Genomic DNA, 20,263 nt, shown 5'->3' with positions numbered 1-20,263 from the left:
ACCTGGGAAAGGTCCGTGGTGGTCTTTCACAACTACGCTCCCACACCCCAGTTTTTTCTTGTTTCTTTTTGGGAAGGAATATCACTCAAAGTGGGAATAGGTGTTCTGGGGGACAGATACTGCATTTAGTTGCTTCCAGGAAAGGCCTGGTTGAGGGACCACAGATACTGCTGAGTTGATTCTGTGATATCAGATCCACAGGTTCCTGGGTTCCCAGTTACTTGTAGCTAGCTCTCCAGCTAAAAAGATACAGCTGAGCATGCTTGCAGATCACCACCGGTCTGAGCTCGGGAATCCCAATGAGGTTGCTAAAGAAAAGACCTAAGGAGCTGAAAGGGGCTGCAACCTCATGGGAAGAACAACATTATCAACCAACCAAACCCTCCAAAACTCCCATGGAGTAAAACACCAACCTTATGCGCACTTTGAGAGACATATTGATCCAGTTGCACATGTGGCTGAAGATTGCACTGTCTGGCATCAATGTGAGAAGCTTTTGTCCCAGGGAGGGCATGCTTCCCAATATAGGGGAACGCCAAGGCAACAGGTTGGAGAGGGGGACCAGAAGGGAGTGCACCTTGTGAAGGCAAATGGAGGGAGAGGGGGGATGGGAGCAGGGTGAGGTAAAGGGATAACATCTCAAATGTAAATATAGAGTATCTAATTAAAAAAAAAGAGAAAAAAGAATTCTCTGTGTTCATCTGAGAGTGAATCTCTCAGCCATCCTGAGCCATGCACCTCCCCCCCCGCCCCCGTGCCCACCCCTGCCCTCCAGAACATAACCATGGGCTATATCTCCCAGTTCTACAGGGCAGAACAACCTTTCTGCCCTGTTATAGTCAGCAGGCAGAATATCCCTTTCTAAGCTATAATGACATGGACACACTTGGGCTCTACATTTTTTTCTTCCTTACTTTTCAATTGCTTATACTAAGATACTTTCCTGTTCAGGATCTGTTATTCTAGCCAAATCTTGATGGAATGTTATATTTTGTTATTCACAGACTTGTGATATTAAAGACAGAAAATATACAAAAGAGGCTTAAAAACTAAGGCAATAGGAGACATAGGAGCATACTCTTCAAAGACTTAGAACTGCCAGTTACTGAGTTGACTGAACTCGTATCATATAGGAGTTCAATTAACTATTTCTGCAATTTTTACATAAATGGAGATTATTAAAATTAGATTATGGTCCTTTAGCTTGAAATCTAACACATACGTGTGAACATCTGCCTGCATGTTCACAGCTGTTTTATTCCCAATACCCAAATCTTATCCATTGATGTTACAAACTGGTACATGCAACACAGGATATGCATACAGTAAAATCTGCCTAGTTTACTGTTCCATTTGGTAAATTTGGGCAACTGTATACAATCCTGTAATAATCATAACTGATTTCCATTCCCTTGTTCCAGGCACCTCATTCCTAGGCAACCACTTATCTGTCATAATACTTTTCCTATTTGGATAAATTTTACTTTTATTTGAAAAAAAGAAGGACTTGATATAGTAGTTTTAAGAATAACTCTTATCTCAATATATTTATGAGTAACAGTCTCTACCTAAATCTAAAAATGACTTTTTGGTTTTTTGGCACACAAAAAAATGTAAGTTCCAAGGGAGTTTTAAGAAAATGCTCAAACAAGAATATCAAGAAATAATATTTTTCACTACGTGCTGTATTTGAAAATTAAAGTCAGTTGCTAAAGATAGTTTCATTAGTAGGGAGCAGCCAAGTCATAAGTACAAGCAACGCTTTCGGGAATCTGTAGCCGTTTAACAATTACAAAGAACACAACAGGGCACACGTGTGCAATCTTAACACTTAGGTGAGTGTGCAGCCAGCTTGGACTACACTTGCAAAATCTTGTCTCTAAGCAATGGGCAGGGGACATTAAGCCCAGTGACAGACTGCAGACCTAGCATCTAACCTGTGTGTACCGCAGTCACAAAGGAAGAGAACCTGTTTTAGCAACAGATTACATAACCTTCTCTTTGGAGGAGGTCTGGCATTTTATTCATTTTCTTTTAAAGGGTCTCACGAACAGCTAGCACTGGTCTTGAACCTGTAGTAATCCTCCTGCCTCTGCCTCCATAATGTTGAAATTATATGCAGACAGTACCAAGCTTGGACGCTTCCTTAAAAAGTCGTCCAGTATTGAGACTAGGTATTAACCTTTCAGAAGGATAAACACGGCCATCCCATGTTTTTCTAGACAACAGGAAGCAGCTGTCGTCGCATGGCTGCTAATGCTGGATGATCTGTCCGGCAACACTGTACTCCGGACAGAAGGAGCCCTGTGTACTCACAGCTCAGTGATCCCTTTACTAACGTGCTGCCATCTGCTCCCTTCAACTTCTGTATCATCAGCTGCTCCAAAATAACCTAAACCCCCATTACGGAGTTTTATACACTTTCAGATGTGTAGAAAAATAAGTGTTTCATGGCAGGACAATAGACCAGTAAACAGAATACAAATAAAAGTTTATTGTACAAAATTTCATAGTTCACCAAAACTATAAAAAAAAATATTAGGTGACTCTCTTCCCAAAACTTCACCTTCACTTCCAACCATTTAGAATGACTGACTGTGATCAGAACATACTATAAATAACACCAAGTCCTTTAACACTGGCCTCCCACGTGTTACTTCTTGGCATAGGTGATCTTCATGGCATGAGACGGTGTGATCTTAAACCCTTGCAAAGCATCTCTGGCAGCTCCAGCCTGTCCATCATTTTCAAATTCTACAAATGCAATGTCATGTCTCCCTGGCACCAAGCGAACTTCCTTGAAACCAGGGAACCTGGGAAAAACAAAAGTGTAAATACAGGCAAATATATACATGAACGTGTGGAGTTACTTCCTTCTGCTGGTCAGGGAAAAACCATCACATTCAACCAGAAGCCCAAATAGGACAGCAGCATTTGACATGAAAGTTTACTATGAAGGGAGCTCCAAGAGTCCATGCTAATCCCACAAATTCCACTTCTGTCTTGTCAACAGTTTCTTTCCTGGTTTACCCATCACAATGACTCCAACAGAGCACATCTATCTCTTTAGACTGTAAACCTGAGACTGGCTTCAATCCATGAACAATCCCAGACTAAATCAATGACCCAGCATTGAAGGACTGTTGTAGAGTGACAAATGAACTCAGTGTATAGATGTGCTATTTATCCTGTTAGGGGCTCCAAGGAACAGATTTGTTAGTTTAAAACAATAACAACTTACTGGTTGAACAACATGGATAACATCATCTCATTCGTCTCCTCTGGTAAGTTATTAAGGAACAGGATATAGTTTGGAGGGTAGTCAGGGACCTATTAAAACAAAAGACCAAGTTAACCTGTGAAGACAAACTGCACTGTAAGGTATTGGGTTTTAGGACATGAAAACCTCATGTGCAGACAGCTCCACTGCAGCTCACATGGGCCTGGGAAACTAATACACAGAAGGAAAGCTGAGGACAATGGCACAGAGATACAGCTAGAAACCTAACATTAGCTGAAGCCAGCATTAACGTCAGACACCCAAATCTGCAAGGTTATGATTCTGGGAAAACGGTATAGATGAAACACCTATAGGTCAGTCATGACTGGAGAATTCTGTCACCTGGAATACAGAATTGAGGCAGCAGCATCAGCCTCCTTAGCTGGTCAGTCTACTTAGCTTACACTCCAGTGTGACTCCTGGTCATCACTGCTCACTACAGAACACAAGAAAATTTAGAACTAAGTGTTGTTACCACTGAGAACCACAACTCTGTGTGTGTTGATGTGTATGTGTGTATGAGTTAGTGAGTTCCTGTGTACACATGCACACAGTAAATGGTATGTGATGCACCTACTTATCCAAAACAAACAGAGACTAAGAACACTAGATACTAAGTCATGTCCTTGGTACCCCATCGAGAGTACAGGGAGTATATACAGGTTTATATATAACAAGATACTTCGGCTACTTGCGAGTATCATGGACAGATAAGATCAAGTATAAAAAGCAATAGTGAACAAGTCAAGACAAGTGCTGGTATTTGTGATGTAATGACACATTCTGAAAGAGGTCAAAGAATAGAAAGATCATAAGAAAATGCAAAGGATCAGGTCCAGTGATAACACCTGTAATCCCAGCACTTAGAAAATTGGAATAGGAGAAAGGAGCTTTCAGAGTGTCATCAAGACTGTCTCAATGGGGCTGAAGGGCGGTGGCAGTTCAGCAGTACAGCACTTGTCTAGCCTAGGCCAGGCCAGGGTTCAATCCCCAGCAAAACAGGACATTAAAAAATCAAAAGCACACAACTCTAATAGTATAACGATATATGTGGTACAGAGGTGTGGGTCCTGTCAGGCTCTGTAATTTAGTCTATACTCAAAACAGGAAATGCAAACACTGGGGCTGAACTGGGAAAAGGAGGGCTAATTGCAGCCACTGCTGCCCACCGTGAGGAAGACAGGGCAGTGCATCAGGACCCGGGTGGAGACAGGCCCCACGAGTACCCTGACCTTTTGTCTGAAGCCCTCACACTTTCTGCCTTGTCACCGACTCACGTGAAATAAGCATCAGGCCAGGTTGTTTCCTTGTCTTAGGGAAACTTAAATGTTTTGAAGAGTTTCTTAAAATGACAGGCAGTTATGTCTTGCAGATGGAAGTTTTCAAAGACATGTATACTATTTTATATTATGATAATTTTTGAGATCTTAAGGCAAACACTCCATGTGGGAAATCATTACCTGAGGATTTGGTGCTGCATTTCCTTGGGTATTAGCTGCATTTGGTGTTCCCTACAAAAAAAAAAAAAGACACTGAGATTAAGAAATAGTTAAGTTTCAGTCCTGCTAAAAAGCAACTGCTATTTATAACATAAATCAACATAAAAATAACCATAAAAGATCTCTTCTTTCATTTTAGTTTAAGATCCTCTGTCTTAACTATTTAGTTTGTCAGTTATTCCTGAACTTCCTTTTATTTTTTAAAGATTTATTTATTTATTCTACATGAGTACAGTGTAGTGGTCTCTAGACACACCAGAAGAGGGCATCTGTTGTGAGCCACCATATGGTAGCTGGGAACTGAACTCGGGACCTCTGGAGGAACAGTCAGTGCTCTTAACCCCTAAGCCATCTCTCCAGCCCCCTTAAAACTTTTTTTTAAAACACATACATGTGCAATAAATATAATCCCCAAAGGCCATATAAGTGAAACACATACACACGGACACACAGACACACAGGAACACGGACATGGATACAGACACACATCACCACATGTGCACTGCTGTCTCACCTGACCAGGCTTCTTGTTCGCAGCTGCTGCAGCCTGTTCCATGGTCTTAGCTTTCTTCTTTTCCTTTTTCTTTTCCTTGTCAGCAAAGGTACCACGCATTTTAGATATTATATCAGAATCTGTTTTGGCGTACTGAATTCTCTGTTTTAATTATAGAAAAACAATTTACTTCACTTTGTTGAAGGCTGTTTACATTAGTTGTTAACCTTTTAAATCCCAATAAATAAATACACTGCAAACCAATTTTAAACACATCTCTAAGGAAATCATTGAAGTAAATTAGTAGAAATAAATAAGTTGTGGCCTATGACTCACAGTAAGGCAAACTACACCCAGCTGTCTTTACTAAAGGACAATCACGGTTGGGCTGGGTGGCACCAACCTTAGCACTCAAGAGGCCAGCCTGGGCTACAGAACAATTTAAAGGCCAGTCTGAAAAACACTTTAGAATTTATTTCAAAATAAAAGGTGAAGAGATACAGCTGAATAAGGACTATCATGTATAAAGTACCAAGTTCAATTCCTGCCACTACCAGACTTCATGTTGTAAGAACAAGGCTAAAGAAGCTATGTTACACTTCTTCTGTCTCAATAACTATGAAAACTTATCAATGGCTCACTAAAGGATCAATATGTGTCAATCAGCTGTGGAATGTATCATGGTATTTGTTACTTCCAGTGACAGATTCTGAGATCTAAAATGACTTTTCTTTGAATCTAACATTTTCAAAAATGAGTTATTTAGTAACTTGAATGTTAAAGTGGCTTGAGAGGAAATAGATACAGGGTTTAGTTTTCCTATACCAGATTGAGCCAGCAAGATGGGAGGCACCTGAGACCAGCGAGCACTCAAACGCCAGTCTAAGCTAATGCTTTATCAAGTATAATGCACAATCCATCAGCCCCATGAGTCTCTAGGTGTGCAGACTCTGACATAGTGGGTCTAGATGAGGCTTCAGACTCTATGCTTTGCAAGCACAAAGGGAACAATGACCAGCTTTGAGGAATGAGCCTGAGACAGACTAATAAATTTGCCACGTGCCTAAATTCACCACTGACGAAATGGCCAAATATTTCTGCCAATAATAAACTGTAGTTACCTAGGGTATAGCTGTCTGCAAGCCCTAATTTCAATTCAATCAAACACATCTCTGGAGCTCAGAGTCAACACTCCTCTGATGATATCAAAACACAATAATCCTACAAAGCATTTGCATCCCAACACTACTGATCTTGGTCTGAAGAGAAGAAAAAGCGTTTTCAAGTAGTGTGAATAGAAGGTGAGGGTTTCTTAAAACCAAAGGGATTCTTTCTTTCCCCTTCTTCAGCTAGGAAAGAAGAGGACAGCAGGCACCCCTCAGAACCCCAGGCTGGGCCTGGTCTTCTACTGCCGCAGACTCTGCACAGCTTTGCTAACCTTCCCTTCATTCTAACAGACAAGACCACTCAGAATTCAGTTCTCTTAGGTCAACCTTGTCCCTGACCTGAATAGATCTTGGGTACCTGACTTATCTGACTTTATAACACAGTCACCTACAAAAGTGTCTGAGTTCAACAACAGCTCTTACCAGGATATGATGTGGCCTGTCCAGAGACAACTGGTCCCATCTAGAGATACTGATAGTCAAGGTGCTTTTAGCTTCTAGTGGGTAGAGGCCAGGGATTCTACTAAACACCCTGGTGAATAGCAAAGATCCCAAAGTGTCATTACTAAGAAACTCTGGTCCAAATGCCAATGTAAAATAAAATGTAATTCATCCCTTAAAGATAGCAAAGAGCAAGGTTTAAATTATCCCAAAAGGCTCAAGACAAAAGCCTCAGAACAATAGTTCTACTTGACTGAGGTAATTCTGTCCTGAGTTAGAAACTGAAGCAAATTCTGCTCTCTTCTGATCTGATATAAAAGAACATAAATACAAGTAAGGCAGCTCAAAGAATCCTATTCATCCTGTCCAGATGCTAGAGGTCTGGCAGCTCCTGCTAACTTTCCTCAGGGCAGACAGAACAGATCTCTAAAATACTTTCAATGTAAAATTAGACCAATGGACATTGCTCATTCATTTTTAAAAGTGAGTTGGCAGGGTGAGGCTAACGCCAAACACAGCAAACATTCCCTCCCTTCTCATACACAGTTAACCAGTTACACACCAACATTTTAACTCAGCCAAATTGTCTAATGAAGTTTTATGCTCCAAGCACATGAAATCTAGACTGTAAGTTCTTCACATTAAGTAGTATTAGCTGATTTCGGGAAGTTCAGGTCACTGACAACCAGAACAGTGCGGTGCAGAAGGGCTCCTAACTGCGGACAGCTTACACTGCAGGGCTGGCTGGAGCACACCCACACCCACTGTCTTGTGTATGAACTGTTTTCCTGAGTGTCTTGCTAAGAGAAGAGCTACATCAGAAGAGCAACAATGCTTTACTCACACTGAAGACGTGCTCAACTCAATTCCAATCCTCGGCCACTGAGTCATACACCCAGGGACCTCACGTCCTCTGGACCAGTCCCTTCCATTTGATTCCTTGAGTCTTATGTACTCTGGGTTCTCCTTGAACTTGTGATCCTTCTGCCTCTCCTCCAAGAGCTGAGAACACGCCATGCACCACCATTACCTTAATTTCTCTTGTTTTAAAAAAATTGTATTTGTGTTGTTACCTTATTCTTCAAGGATATAAATCATAATATATTTTAGCTTTGCTCGTTTTAACTAGAACAAATGAATATAGTTCATTCAGCTCTAGTAGTGCATATTTATAACAATATTCATATAAGCCTAGTGTGGTGGGGCATACCTATCAGCCCAGCACTTGGGAGTAGAGTCTGGAGAATGAAGCTCCAGCGATCCTGTCTCAAAACAAACAAAATACCTATATAATACTCGCAAAATGTTTCTAAACAAACAAACCCAAATAAAGAGAAAGGAATAGTTTAGTATTAACACTTCACATAAAAAAAAATCTATTGACCACTCGATTATGATGAAAGCAGAAATAACAGGTTTAGCTCACCATTGGTTTACCATAAAATGGAAATCCTTGTAACTGTCTCAAAGCATTTGTGGATGAGCCCAGTTCCTTAAATATAACAAAAGCCTGCCCCCTCATCTTCATGGTCTTTAGAGCCACAATATCTACCACGTGTCCAAACTGAGAAAACAGGGCGTATAGAGATCTCTTCAACTCTGTACAAATACGAAAGAAAACATTTTGTGAAGGAAACAATGATTACGTTCTTCATAAAAAAACAATACAATGACCACCCATACCATCCATTTATTTATGGTGATTTAGCAAAAACACGGTACTACTCCCACTGGCTACCCAATTTAAATAGTTATCTGAAACCACTTGTGAGTTAAAACAATCCAAAGCACTTCAATCACTGTATATTCTTATACTAAAAAATCTTAAACGTGTGTAACAATGGGATAAAGCATTATAGAGCACCAAGATAACTAGAGGAGCGAAACCATTCGTAAGACACCTGAATTTTAGTTGTCTTAAATGTCTAAACACATTTAGTTGTCAAAAGTGTTTTTATAAGTAGATACCTTCTTTTTTAATTTTGTCATTCATGTTGTTGATATAAATCGTGTGATTTGGTCTGATATCCATGTTTGGGTAAAACCCTTCACGTAGCCTAAAAGAAATAATAAATAATCTGTTATCAGCGAGGAGGGTTACATCATACAGGTGCATGGCCCAAACCAAGGGCTAGTAGCCATTGCATCATTTTCCCACCACAGATGTCAGAAAACGTTAGCTGGAAGTAGACAATAATTCCCCCGTAGCTCCCATAATCATCTCCTTTAAACAAATGAAAAATAGCTCTCAAAATCAAACCCAGGTGGGACAATACCAAGATTCTACAAATTGGTAAGCAGATTTAGAAAAATGTTAGTCAAGGTTATACTTTTTAAAGCCCCCATGTAAGTACTGTCTTTTCATCTACATAATGAAGTAACTTTTGAAAGTAGATTTACTAATTCTTTGAGAATGTCATACCATGTACTTTGATCACATTCACCAGAAAACAGGTTTTCAGTAAAATGATTTGAACATTTTGTGAAAGATCCAGTAAACACACACCTAGTTTAAAAACATATCATTGTAATAAAACAATTAAAACACAGTTCATAGATGCATGAACATATTTATTTGAACGTTTAGTGTGCGTGTTTACCGGTGCCATCATGGTGAGGTCAGAGAACAACTTTTCAGGGACTTTCACTTCTGTCTCTTTCACTATGTGAGTCGCAAGAGCCTAACTCAAAGTGGTCAGGATTGGCAAAAATCGAGATGGCCTGCTGTGCCATCTCAACGGCCCTCAATCTATTTATATATCCAAGGGTGTGTACAGACAGACAGACAGAGACTCAGAGGACAGTTTAGGAAGATAGTTCACAGCTCAGATTTTTGTCCCAATAAGATACAGACTTAAGTTCTGTCTGTGCTTTTACAACCTGCTTCCATGTGGGGCAAGTTCCTTAATGTCTCGGGTCCTCGGGCACCTATAGAATGGAGCCCCTAAGATTATAGGAGATGGATATCTACCAGTGTGTGTCAGTAAGCATCTAAGGTTACTATTTACTATCGATGGCCATTACACGTGAAAGGACACAAGTGTTTTAAGTTGTTCTTAACACCAGACTGTTACAGGAAGGGCCTGTACTGTGTGGGTAACGGATAATAGGTAACGTTTATCAAAAGCTTGACTCCCTGGTGAAGGACAGTGATCCCAAGGGAGGGACAAGGGCAAAGGTCTGGCATTAACTCCTGGGGGCTGAAATAGTGTAAGGGCACCTGAAACTCAAAAGCCTGGTGGGACGCCCCCTGGTGGGGGCGGAGGGCGTAGGATGGGTCCAGTACACAGTGACTGTCTGCCTCCCCAAGCGAGCAACCGGCCATTCTGGGCTAATTCCTATAAGCCTCTTTACACACCAGCCAATCTATCCAACACTAGTGTCCGCGGACGTTAAAAGCCCAAGCATCCCGCAGAGAACAGGATACAACGCCGGGCCTCAGCCCGCCAACTCTAGGGTCGCCGTCCCTCCCGCCCATACGTCCGAGGAGCCAGGAACCACGCAACCGACGACACCTTCGCCCTGGCTGGCTCAACCCGGACCGGGCAGATCCCACCAAAGTTCGAGACCAGCAACAGCAAGGAAGACCCCGACAGCCCCACCTGAAGTCGGCGCGGTTCGCTTGAAGCCAAAGCCGGAAGAGCCTCCCGGCGCCGGAAGAGGGCGGCCACGCTCCTCAATCGAACTCAGATAAGTCGACGAGCCGAGCACCGATGCAATCGAGATCTCCTCTCCCAGGCAGAATCTTTCTGCGCACGTGCGTTCCCATAGCCTGGAAAGTTAATGAGGAAAGGTGAAGAACTAGATGGGATCAAACTAGGTTCTAGGGGACCAAGCTGTGAAGACAGAGAAGGGAAGGGTAGGGTATCGGGTTTTGTGGTTGTTGTTGTTGTTTTGTGGATTTTTTTTTCCTTCAACTTTGAAGCTTCCCAACTTTATGATGTGATAGAATTTTAGAAGAGCCTTTCTCCAAATATGGGTTCTGGCCAACTTGGCTTAACACCAACTTTAAAATGGCCATGTCACTCCCTGAAGTCATTCTCTGGGAATCTGAAAGACCACGCCAGCACTACAGATTACATCTTAGACGCACCCAGTCTTCGACCCCAGAACAAAGAGAATTCGTTGAGTCTTCGCTGATACTCTCACCAGGCTTCGGAAGAAAGCAAACTAAAGATCATATGCCTAAACTCATTTAGAAACTTAGAAACAAATGGTTAACTCCCGCCCATTCCCCCACCCTCTCCTCACAAAATACCTGGATTTTCCTAGGCTAAAAATTGGGGCAGGGACCAAATTGGTTGCTTTTTATCAGCTTGAGTTTTCTAGTTTTTGAAAGTCATATGAAGTTGCAGGACAGAAATAGTGTTTTGAGAGTAGTAATTTTATCTGCTTTGTTCAGTGAAGTAATTAGGAGAATGACTTATACTCAATAAATATGCTTCGGATTAATGAAGTCTTGTGAAAATTAGGCCATAATAAAGCAAATTGATAGCCAATGAAAATCCTGTAAATGTAGGAAAGAATGTTAAACAACCACAGAAAGGGTTCTTTAACTATATAGATATAGAAACCCATCTGATTAAAAAAAGAATATTGAATACATTCTTCACAAAAGATCATGAAGTAAGTATAAAATAATTTCTAAGCAACAGGAGATCTGAGCAGTTGATTAACTGTGTTTGGTGATAGTGAGGGCTCCAAAATAACCTATAATATGCCTGTGTCCCTATAATATGCCTGTGTCGTATGAACTGATCTGGCCAAGAGATCATAGCTACTGTTAAAGAGAAACTTCATAAACATGCAAGGACACTCCACATGGGAAGAAAAGAAAGAGACTTAAAGAAGCCACACACCTAGTCTCTCAAAGCTTGAATGGTGTCGACGACATTTTTTACACAACAAGGAGGAAACTGTCCAGTGACAACTCAGCGCCAGTGCTTTATGGGATCTGTTCTCGATTCACCTACAAAGAATGATCACACTTCCATATCTGTGAGTAATTGCTCGAGCTTCCCTGAACAGATCTATGGTTTCCTCAATGACTGAGAAATTAAGAATCGAAATAGGGTCTGGTAGGAAAGGGAAGGGGCTTTCCCGGTTGTTTGATCACACCGTGAACGGGACATTGGGCTGTTTACTAAAAGAAAGTTAGTTTGATGTGCTTCCGCTTTAGCACACACCTTTAATCCCTCTGCTTGGAATACCGACATGCCCTGAGTATCAGGAATCACCCATTTGAGAGTGGTGTCTAATGGAGTGGTAGACAAAGTAATGAATCAAAAATTTGACTGAATGGGATCTGCCCAACTTTCATGAGAAGAGAGAGGAAAGGGAAACTATTTAAGCAGGCAGTGTTGGGGGTGGGGAGGAGGAGGAGGAAGAAGAGGCAGTTTTACTAGGAGAGTTTTACAGAGACAGGTTGAAGAGAGAACAAGCTAGACACAGGTACAGTCAGAATGAGCCTAAACAGATGGATGGATGGATGGATGGATGGATGGATGGATGGATGGATGGATGGATGGATAAATAGATGATTGATAGATAGATAGATAGATAGATAGATAGATAGATAGATAGATAGATTGAAGCCAGATTGAGGCAATAAGCCTCAGAGACAACAATTACAACAAGCAAAAAAAGATAATTTTATACCTGGTTCTTTCAAAAACTTTGTAATCCCCTGATTCTATATCTAAAGTATTGGGGGGACAGTAGCACCCGAACTATCATCACATGCACATGTAGTGTAAAGAAAATTGGAGACATTATAACAAATCTTCTATAAATTCTGACCTCTTGCTGGTCAAACTAGGAGTTAGATGTCAAAAACTCACATTTTAAAACTAATAGAAGAGAAAATATGTTTCCCCTGAGTTCTGCTCTGTTTAGACTCATATTTTTGTTAGGCAACAAGATTTACTTTCCAGTGAAACAGGTTTTTTATCAAACTAAACCCAGAGGCAGCATTAAAACCATCATATACCAACTTCATGCGTCTACTAACGATAAAATTTGCTTATTTTCATGGCATCAGAAAAATTACTACAACCAGTTGGGAATAAAACTGTGTCAAGACACCTAAATTATAAAGATGGTGACTGCACTGTCTCTTAGTGGCTCTCAATACACATATATTTTCTGTACTTTATCTGCACATGTTTTATGTTTCTCATTAAATGTTTTCCACTATCTTGCAGTAGTGACTTTGGGAAAGGAACATGCTTAACGGAAAAGGTACTATAAAACTATAGTGGATATGTTTTGCCTTATTTATGCTAGATAGGGTCAGAAAATGTATGGCAACTTGTTTGCATCTTTTTTCTCCCCACAGGTGGTAATTACACTAAAAAATGTATGTAGAATGAATTATTTTCACAACAAGCATTAAACAGGTCTCTGTATTATTGTTGAGCACCAAATCAAGTTTACATTTCCTCAGCTGGTTGAAATTATGTTCAGGTAAAGTTTACTAAAAAAGCAAACCCTTTCTTTTCATTCCAGAAAGAAAGAAATTTGTACAATTAATTTTCTTTCATTGCATTTCAGTCTTCTTAAATTCTTCCTAAGCACACTGTTATTTTTAGAGACAAATGAACCAATGAACGACAGAATGACTGTATTCTTTCAATATTCATTACATATAATAATAAGTTATTATATGTAATGACTATTACATATATCATGATATTGTATGTAATGCCACGTGCATGCCACACTGCAGTGTCTTTCACGTGTCTCAAAATGATACCCTCTCCCCGGATTGGATGGGACCTTCGGTAGGCAATGGTAATACATTCGTTCCAAGTTTTTGTTTTGTTTTAAATTTGGAGATCTGAGAGTCAGCCCCTGAAAGACAAGCAGAACACGGGAACATTTCTGTGTGCAGTATGCTAACATCTGTCAGGTAAAGTAGCCTTGGAGACTGGTGATCTGGCAGACCTAGGTAGTGATCTAAATAATGTTTGGACATAAATTTTAAGTAGTGGTGCATGCCTTTAATTCAAGCATTCTGGAAGTCGAGGCAGATGGCGATCAGTAAATTCAAGGTCAGTCTGGTATGCATAGCTAGTTCCATGCCAGCCAGGCTACAGTGAGCCCTTGTCTCAAGTACAGAAAAAATGTGTAAGTATAGTTAGTCGTGTTTCTCCTATGATTTACCACTGTAAGTTATTTGGGGTTCTTAGGTCCTATAACTAACAGAAATCACAAGTTTAAAAATATCAATTTTTAAATGTTGATTGATTCCCCAACTGTCTAATTTAACACATGAAGTATTATTGATTTCATGGATGCAGTACAGATGTCCAAATCTATTGCTCAGATGCTAACATGTACATAATTTTGAGAGTCTGGTAAAAAAACAATCTGATTAGGTGAGATTAGAGTAGGGCATGGGGCTCATTGAACGCGGAGCCAGCTCTCAGACATTTGTGTGGTCTCGTCGTCAGCACGGCCAGGCCTACATGCAGGCAACCATGTCTAAGGGACCTGCAGTTGGCATTGATCTTGGCACCACCTACTCCTGTGTGGGTGTCTTCCAGCATGGAAAGGTGGAAATCATTGCCAATGGCCAGGGTAATCTCCCCACGCCGAGCTATGTTGCTTTCACTGACTTAGAACAGTTAATTGGTGATGCGGCCAAGAATCAGGTTGCAATGAACCCCACCAACACAGTTTGTGTTGCCAGATGCCTGATTGGACGTAGGTTTGATGATGCTGTTGTTCAGTCTGAAATGAAGCACTGGCCCTTCATGGTGGTGAACAATGCAGGCAGGCCCAAGGTCCAAGTCGAATACAAGGGGGAGACAAAAAGTTTCTACCCAGAGGAAGTTTCCTCAATGGTTCTGACAAAGATGAAAGAAATTGTAGAAGGTTACCTTGGAATACTGTTACCAATGCCATGGTCACAGTGCCAGCTTACTTCAATGACTCTCAGCGGCCGACAACAAAAGATGCTGGAACCATTGTTTGCCTCAATGTACTTAGGAATATCAATGAACCAACCGCTGCTGCTATTGCTTATAGCTTAGATAAGAAGGTCAGAGCAGAAAGGAATGTGCTGATTTTTTACTTGGGAGGTGGCACTTTTGATGTGTCAATCATCACTATTGAGGATGGAATATTTGAAGTCAAATCAACAGCTGGAGACACCCCTTTGGATGGAGAAGACTTTGACAACCAAATAGTCAACCATTTCATTGTTGGATTTTAACAAAAGCATAAGAAGGACATCAGTGAGAGCAAAAGAGCTGTTCAGCATCTTGCACGGCCTGTGAGCGGGCCAAGCACACCCTCTCCTCCAGCACCCAGGCCAGTACTAAGATTGATTCTCTACGAGAAAATTGACTTCTATACATTCATTAGCCATGCTCGATTTGAGAAGTTGAATGCTGACCTGTTCTGTGGCAGACTGGACCCTGTAGAGAAGGCCCTTCCAGATGCCAAATTAGACAAGTCACAGATCCACGATATTGTCTTGGTGGGTAGTTCTACCAGAATCCCCAGGATTCAGAAACTTCTGCAAGACTTCTTCACTGGAAAATAACTGAATAAGAGCATTAACCCCAATGAAGCTGTTGCCTATGGTGCAGCTGTCCAGGCAACCGTTCTATCTGGAGACAAGGCTGAGAATGTCCAGAATCTGCTGTTCTTGGATGTCACTCCTCTGTCCCTTGGTATTGAGACTGCCAGTGGAGGCATTACTGTCCTCCTCAAGCACAATACCACCATTCCCTCCAAGCAGACTAAGGTTTTCACCACCTACTCTGACAACCAGCCCGGTGTACTCACCCTGGTGTCTGAAGGTGAAAGGGCCATGACCAAGGACAACAACCTGCTTGGAAAGTTTGAGCTCATGGGCATACCTCCAGCACCCCGTGGGGTTCCTCAGATTGAGGTTACTTTTGGCATTGATGGCAATGACATCCTCAATGTTTCTGCTGTAGATAAGAGCACAGGAAAGGAGAAAAAGATCACCATCACCAAAGACAAGGGCCGCTTAAGTAAGGAGGATATTGAGTGCATTGTCCAAGAAGCTGAGAAGTACAAGGCTGAGGATGAGAAGCAGAGAGATAAGGTTTTCTCCAAGAATCCACTGGAAACTTATGCCTTCAACATGAAAGCAACTGTTGAGGATGAGAAAGTACAAGGCAAGATCAACGATGAGGACACACAGAAGATTCGTGACAAGTGCAATGACATCATCAGCTGGCTGGATAAGAACCAGACTGCAGAGAAGGAAGAATCTGAGCATCAGCAGAAAGAACTGGAGAAAGTCTGCAACCCTATAATTCCCAAGCTGCACCACAGTGCTGGTGGCATGCCTGGAGGAATGCCTGGTGGTTTCCATGGTGGAGGAGCTCCTCCATCTGGTGCTGCTTCTTCAGGCCCCACCATTGAAGAGGTGGATTCAGTCAGTCCAAGTAGAAGGCATAGCATTATTTCACAGGGACCCAAAACAAGGAACATGGGACAACACAACTATTTCAGAAGAAGAAGAAGAAGAAGAAGAAGAAGAAAGAGGAGGAGGAGGAGGAGGAGGAGGAGGAGGAGGAGGAGGAGGAAGAAGAAGAAGAAGAAGAAGAAGAAGAAGAAGAAGAAGAAGAAGAAGAAGAAGAAGAAGAAGAAGAAGAAGAAGAAGAAGAAGAAGAAGAAGGCGGCACGAGAAGTTCCGACAATAAGCTGCTAGGTTATGCTGATGTTTCTAGTCCTGTACTACATTTTAGGGATTGAGATGGGAGTTCTCATTTTAAAAATATACAGTAGGCTATCATATATATATATATATATATATATATATATATATATATATATATATATATATATATATATATATATATATGATATATATATATATATATATAGTTAGATAAATAGATAGATAGATAGATAGATAGATAGATAGATAGATAGGTGGTGAGGGTTTTCTTGCAACATCACAATATAAAATATCAGCAGCACACAGTAAAGTAGAACATGTATGCCTGAGAGCATTTCTATTACCCCAAAGCCATTTCTAAGATAACCTATTAAATCATTGTAGTGGTTTGAATGAGAAAACTCCCCCATAGGCTCATGTATTTGAATATGTCTTCCCCAGTTGGCAGGATTTTCTCAGGTTTGGGTTGTGTGGTGGTGTCAGAAGAGGTGTGTCACTGAGGGTGGACTTTGAGGATTCAAAAGACTTAAGTTGTAGAGAGAATTTCTTGTACAGTGTATGGAAGCGTCACCTGTCAATAAAATCCTGTTGGCCTATTAGCTTAGGGAGGAAATAGGGAGGTGGAAGTTCCAGTTCAGAGTGAGAATTTCAGGGATAGAGTCAGGTGCAGGAAGATTTGTCCCGAACTCTGTGAAACTCATTCTCATGAAACTGAAGGACTGGTAACTAGTCAGATGGTATAACTTAGACTAGTTGAAATGAGTTGTGAGCTAGTAAAAACAAACCAAAGCTATTAGCCTAGGCATTTATTCATATCTAAGAAGTCTTGGAGTTATTATTTCAGGGCAAGCTAGCTGTTACGCATGAAATTCTCAGTGCTCTCTTTCTCTCTGTCTCTTTCTCTCTCTCTCCTCTTTCTGCTTCCTACTTACAAATACAATTTAAGCTCTTTTCTATTGCACCAGCACTATGCCTACTTGCCTGCAGCCATCTCTCTATCATTATTATCACAGATTCTAACTGTATGAAACTATAAACTCCAAGCAAGCTCTTCTATAAATTTACTTGGTCATGGTTTCTTTTTACAGCAATAGATAAGTGTCTGAGTCAGGGTTTCTATTCCTGTACAAACATCATGACCAAGAAGCAAGTTAGGGAGGAAAGGGTTTATTCACCTTACACTTCCATCTTGCTGTTCATCACCAAAGGAAGTTAGGATTGGAACCCAAGTCAGGAAGCAGGAAGTGATGCAAAAGCCATGGAGGGATGTTACTTACTGGCTTGCTTCCCCTGGCTTGCTCAGCTTGCTTTCTTATAGAACCCAGGTCTACCAGTCCAGGGATGGCACCACCCACAGTAGGATGGACCCTCCTCCCTTGTTCATTGGTTGAGAAAATGCCTTACAGCTGGATCTCATGGAAGCATTTCCTAAACTGAGGCTCCTTTCTCCATGATAACTCCAGCTTGTGTCAAATTGACACAAAACCAGCCAGTACAATAAGTAACTAAGATAATCATTAATTCATTAATGGATTAATCAAGAGTGCCCCTAACATAGTCTATTTCTAAAGGTCCTAAGTGTCAATACTGCTGTGCTGAGAACCAACCTTCCTCATTAGACTCGGGGTTACAAACTACAGCAGCCACCTTCTTACATACACATACAACAGTATTCATTTTAAACACTGTGCTAGTTTTCTTGCTTCCTCTAGTTAAATACTTTCCAGTGGACAACTGAAAATAAATATTAACCAGAAGTAGTCTAGAATTTTTCGATCCACTTCAACAAGTGATTGTGGTTCCTGTTCTTTTCCAAATTCCAGTGGTCATCAACATCATCTAAAGAAAGACCTGATTCTTTTCTCACACCGAGCTCACAGAAGACATGCTACAGGCTGCACTTTGGAGAACTGGCATTGCTGTGCAGCTCCTTCAGGTAAAGGTGTGAGAATGTGAAGATGCAGCACTAACAGAGCAGCGTATCTGGAGCACGTGGTGAGGGAGAAGGCAGCACTGTGAGCCAGTGCAGAGTTTGACAACTGCTCTGGCTTTTGGCTTTGTCGTCTTGGAAACATATCCCAAAATGAAACCTTCATTTATCTTAGACCTCTAAGATAACTTTAATAATTGGAGAACAAACTCTCCCCCCTACACTCCCTCACCAGTTCAGACTGACCATGTAACACATGCCAGACATAATTCGTTATCATTTGGGAGATGTTTGTTAATGCAGACATAGCCTAACTCATCAGGATTTGCAATCGTAATATCTGTAACAAATAACAGTTTAACAACACACACACACACACACACACACACACACACACACACACACACACACACACACACACACTATATAACTCAAAAAAGTTTTCTCCAAGCTATTCTTATAATGGGACCATTCTCATCCAGACTACTACATAGGGTTAATGGTTAGCTTGAGAGCACCTTTGCTATAACAGACATCTGGCATACAGGATCTGCTCCACTGTCTGATACCCTCTGCAGTATTGTGATGTTGCAAGGAAGCCCTCACCAGATGCTGATCAGATACACACATCATGCTCTGGGCTCCTTGACTCTGAAATAGAGAGCTGAATAAAGTTTTATTCTTTATATACTACTCAATTTTAGGTATTTTGTTATAGCAACAGGATATGTGCCAAGACACAAGTATTCTGTATTCGATTTTATTTAGTACTGTTCTTCTGTTTGATATTGTTGGTGCATCGTTAGAGCTAACTCAATACTCTTATAGGCATTGCACTGCTTATGCGTATACAGCACGTGAAATATATAGATCCAAGATAACTATGAATTCTTGGAAATAGAAATTCCAATACCTGATAACTACAAGAGCCAATTTTAGTGTTTTTATTGTGAAATTTAATCTCTTGTTTATTTGATACCTGTATTTTCCAGTTATGGTGATGTTACATCCTAGTGAATCTATTGAAAATTGACATATTGGGTTAAAAATGAATTTAATGCATATAATTCACTGAACATAATATACTAGATCAGACTAACTTAAATGGGCTTTAAACACCCTACAGTAAAGCAAAAATCATAATGAAAAGTTAATTATCTCATGTAACTTATTGAATACAATGGTAAGAAGTTGTAAAAATAATTGAAGCATTGTTGAAAAACAAACTAAATCCAAACCTGTATAAATGAGGAACCATCAGTATAAGATGACATTATATAAAATATTTATTATATTATAATTATATTGTTTTATATTTTGGACAAAATTAGAAAAGAATCGGTGGTGTATAGAGCCTTCAGAGATGGATTCCAAAGAAATAAATTTCTACTATAGCATTTTACTATTCTAAAGTTAGACTGGTCAGAATCATCTTGCAGCCAAAGACCCAGGGTGTGTATAAAACATGTCAGGCATGATTTAACCTCCAGAGACAGGTTGCATTGTGATCACAAAGGAGTTGTGTGAGAACATTCTGAAGCCTCTACTTTGAATTGCAGATTGTGTTCAGACAAGACAGCCCTGAAAATTATTTCTGTCTGAGGAATCCAAAACAATTATGGAAATGAGGCTGATAGTTCCAGTTCTATTTTGTTTCAGGGGAATGTGAGGGTAGTTTAACTTTGTAAAATGCCTCTAATATTCTCTGCCAAAAATATCATCACATGGGTTAATGAGTTTATTAAAACTGATGGCAGAAAACAAGAACTGGCCTTGTATCTCACTAAGAC

General features: G+C 40.6%; 1 protein-coding gene and 1 pseudogene across 2 annotated transcripts; one reads left to right on the top strand and one right to left on the bottom strand.

Moving 5' to 3' along the window:
* Positions 1–2,472: 2,472 nt before the first annotated feature.
* Positions 2,473–10,495, bottom strand: SNRPB2 (small nuclear ribonucleoprotein polypeptide B2). The gene is made up of 7 exons (XM_080931222.1): positions 10,482–10,495; positions 8,848–8,936; positions 8,306–8,478; positions 5,294–5,434; positions 4,741–4,791; positions 3,242–3,330; positions 2,473–2,813 (listed from the first exon to the last, which is right to left on the bottom strand). Exons 2-7 carry the CDS (start codon positions 8,909–8,911, stop codon positions 2,654–2,656), a joined length of 678 nt encoding a protein of 225 aa, XP_080787348.1. The 5' UTR covers positions 8,912–8,936; positions 10,482–10,495; the 3' UTR covers positions 2,473–2,653.
* Positions 10,496–14,360: 3,865 nt separating this feature from the next.
* LOC308431466 (heat shock cognate 71 kDa protein-like) lies at positions 14,361–18,386 on the top strand (annotated as a pseudogene). Its single transcript has 2 exons — positions 14,361–16,307; positions 18,367–18,386. The product of its transcript is annotated as a heat shock cognate 71 kDa protein-like (transcript).
* The last annotated feature ends 1,877 nt before the right edge of the window (positions 18,387–20,263 follow it).

Source organism: Micromys minutus (genome assembly GCF_963924665.1).
Source record: "Micromys minutus genome assembly, chromosome: 17".
Lineage (NCBI taxonomy): Eukaryota > Metazoa > Chordata > Mammalia > Rodentia > Muridae > Micromys > Micromys minutus.
Note: the sequence above shows the minus strand (reverse complement) of the source record. Positions and strands in the feature narration are given on the sequence as shown.

Bases quoted from the DNA above. Each gene is read 5' to 3' on its own strand.
- SNRPB2 (XM_080931222.1), bottom strand. From the start codon at position 8,911: ATGGATATCAGACCAAATCACACGATTTATATCAACAACATGAATGAC. The intron at 3,331-4,740 runs GTAATGATTTCC...TTGTTTTAATAG, and splicing joins ATGCAGCACCAAATCCTCAG to GTCCCTGACTACCCTCCAAA. The intron at 2,814-3,241 runs GTAAGTTGTTAT...TGTTTTTCCCAG, and splicing joins TTATCCATGTTGTTCAACCA to GTTCCCTGGTTTCAAGGAAG.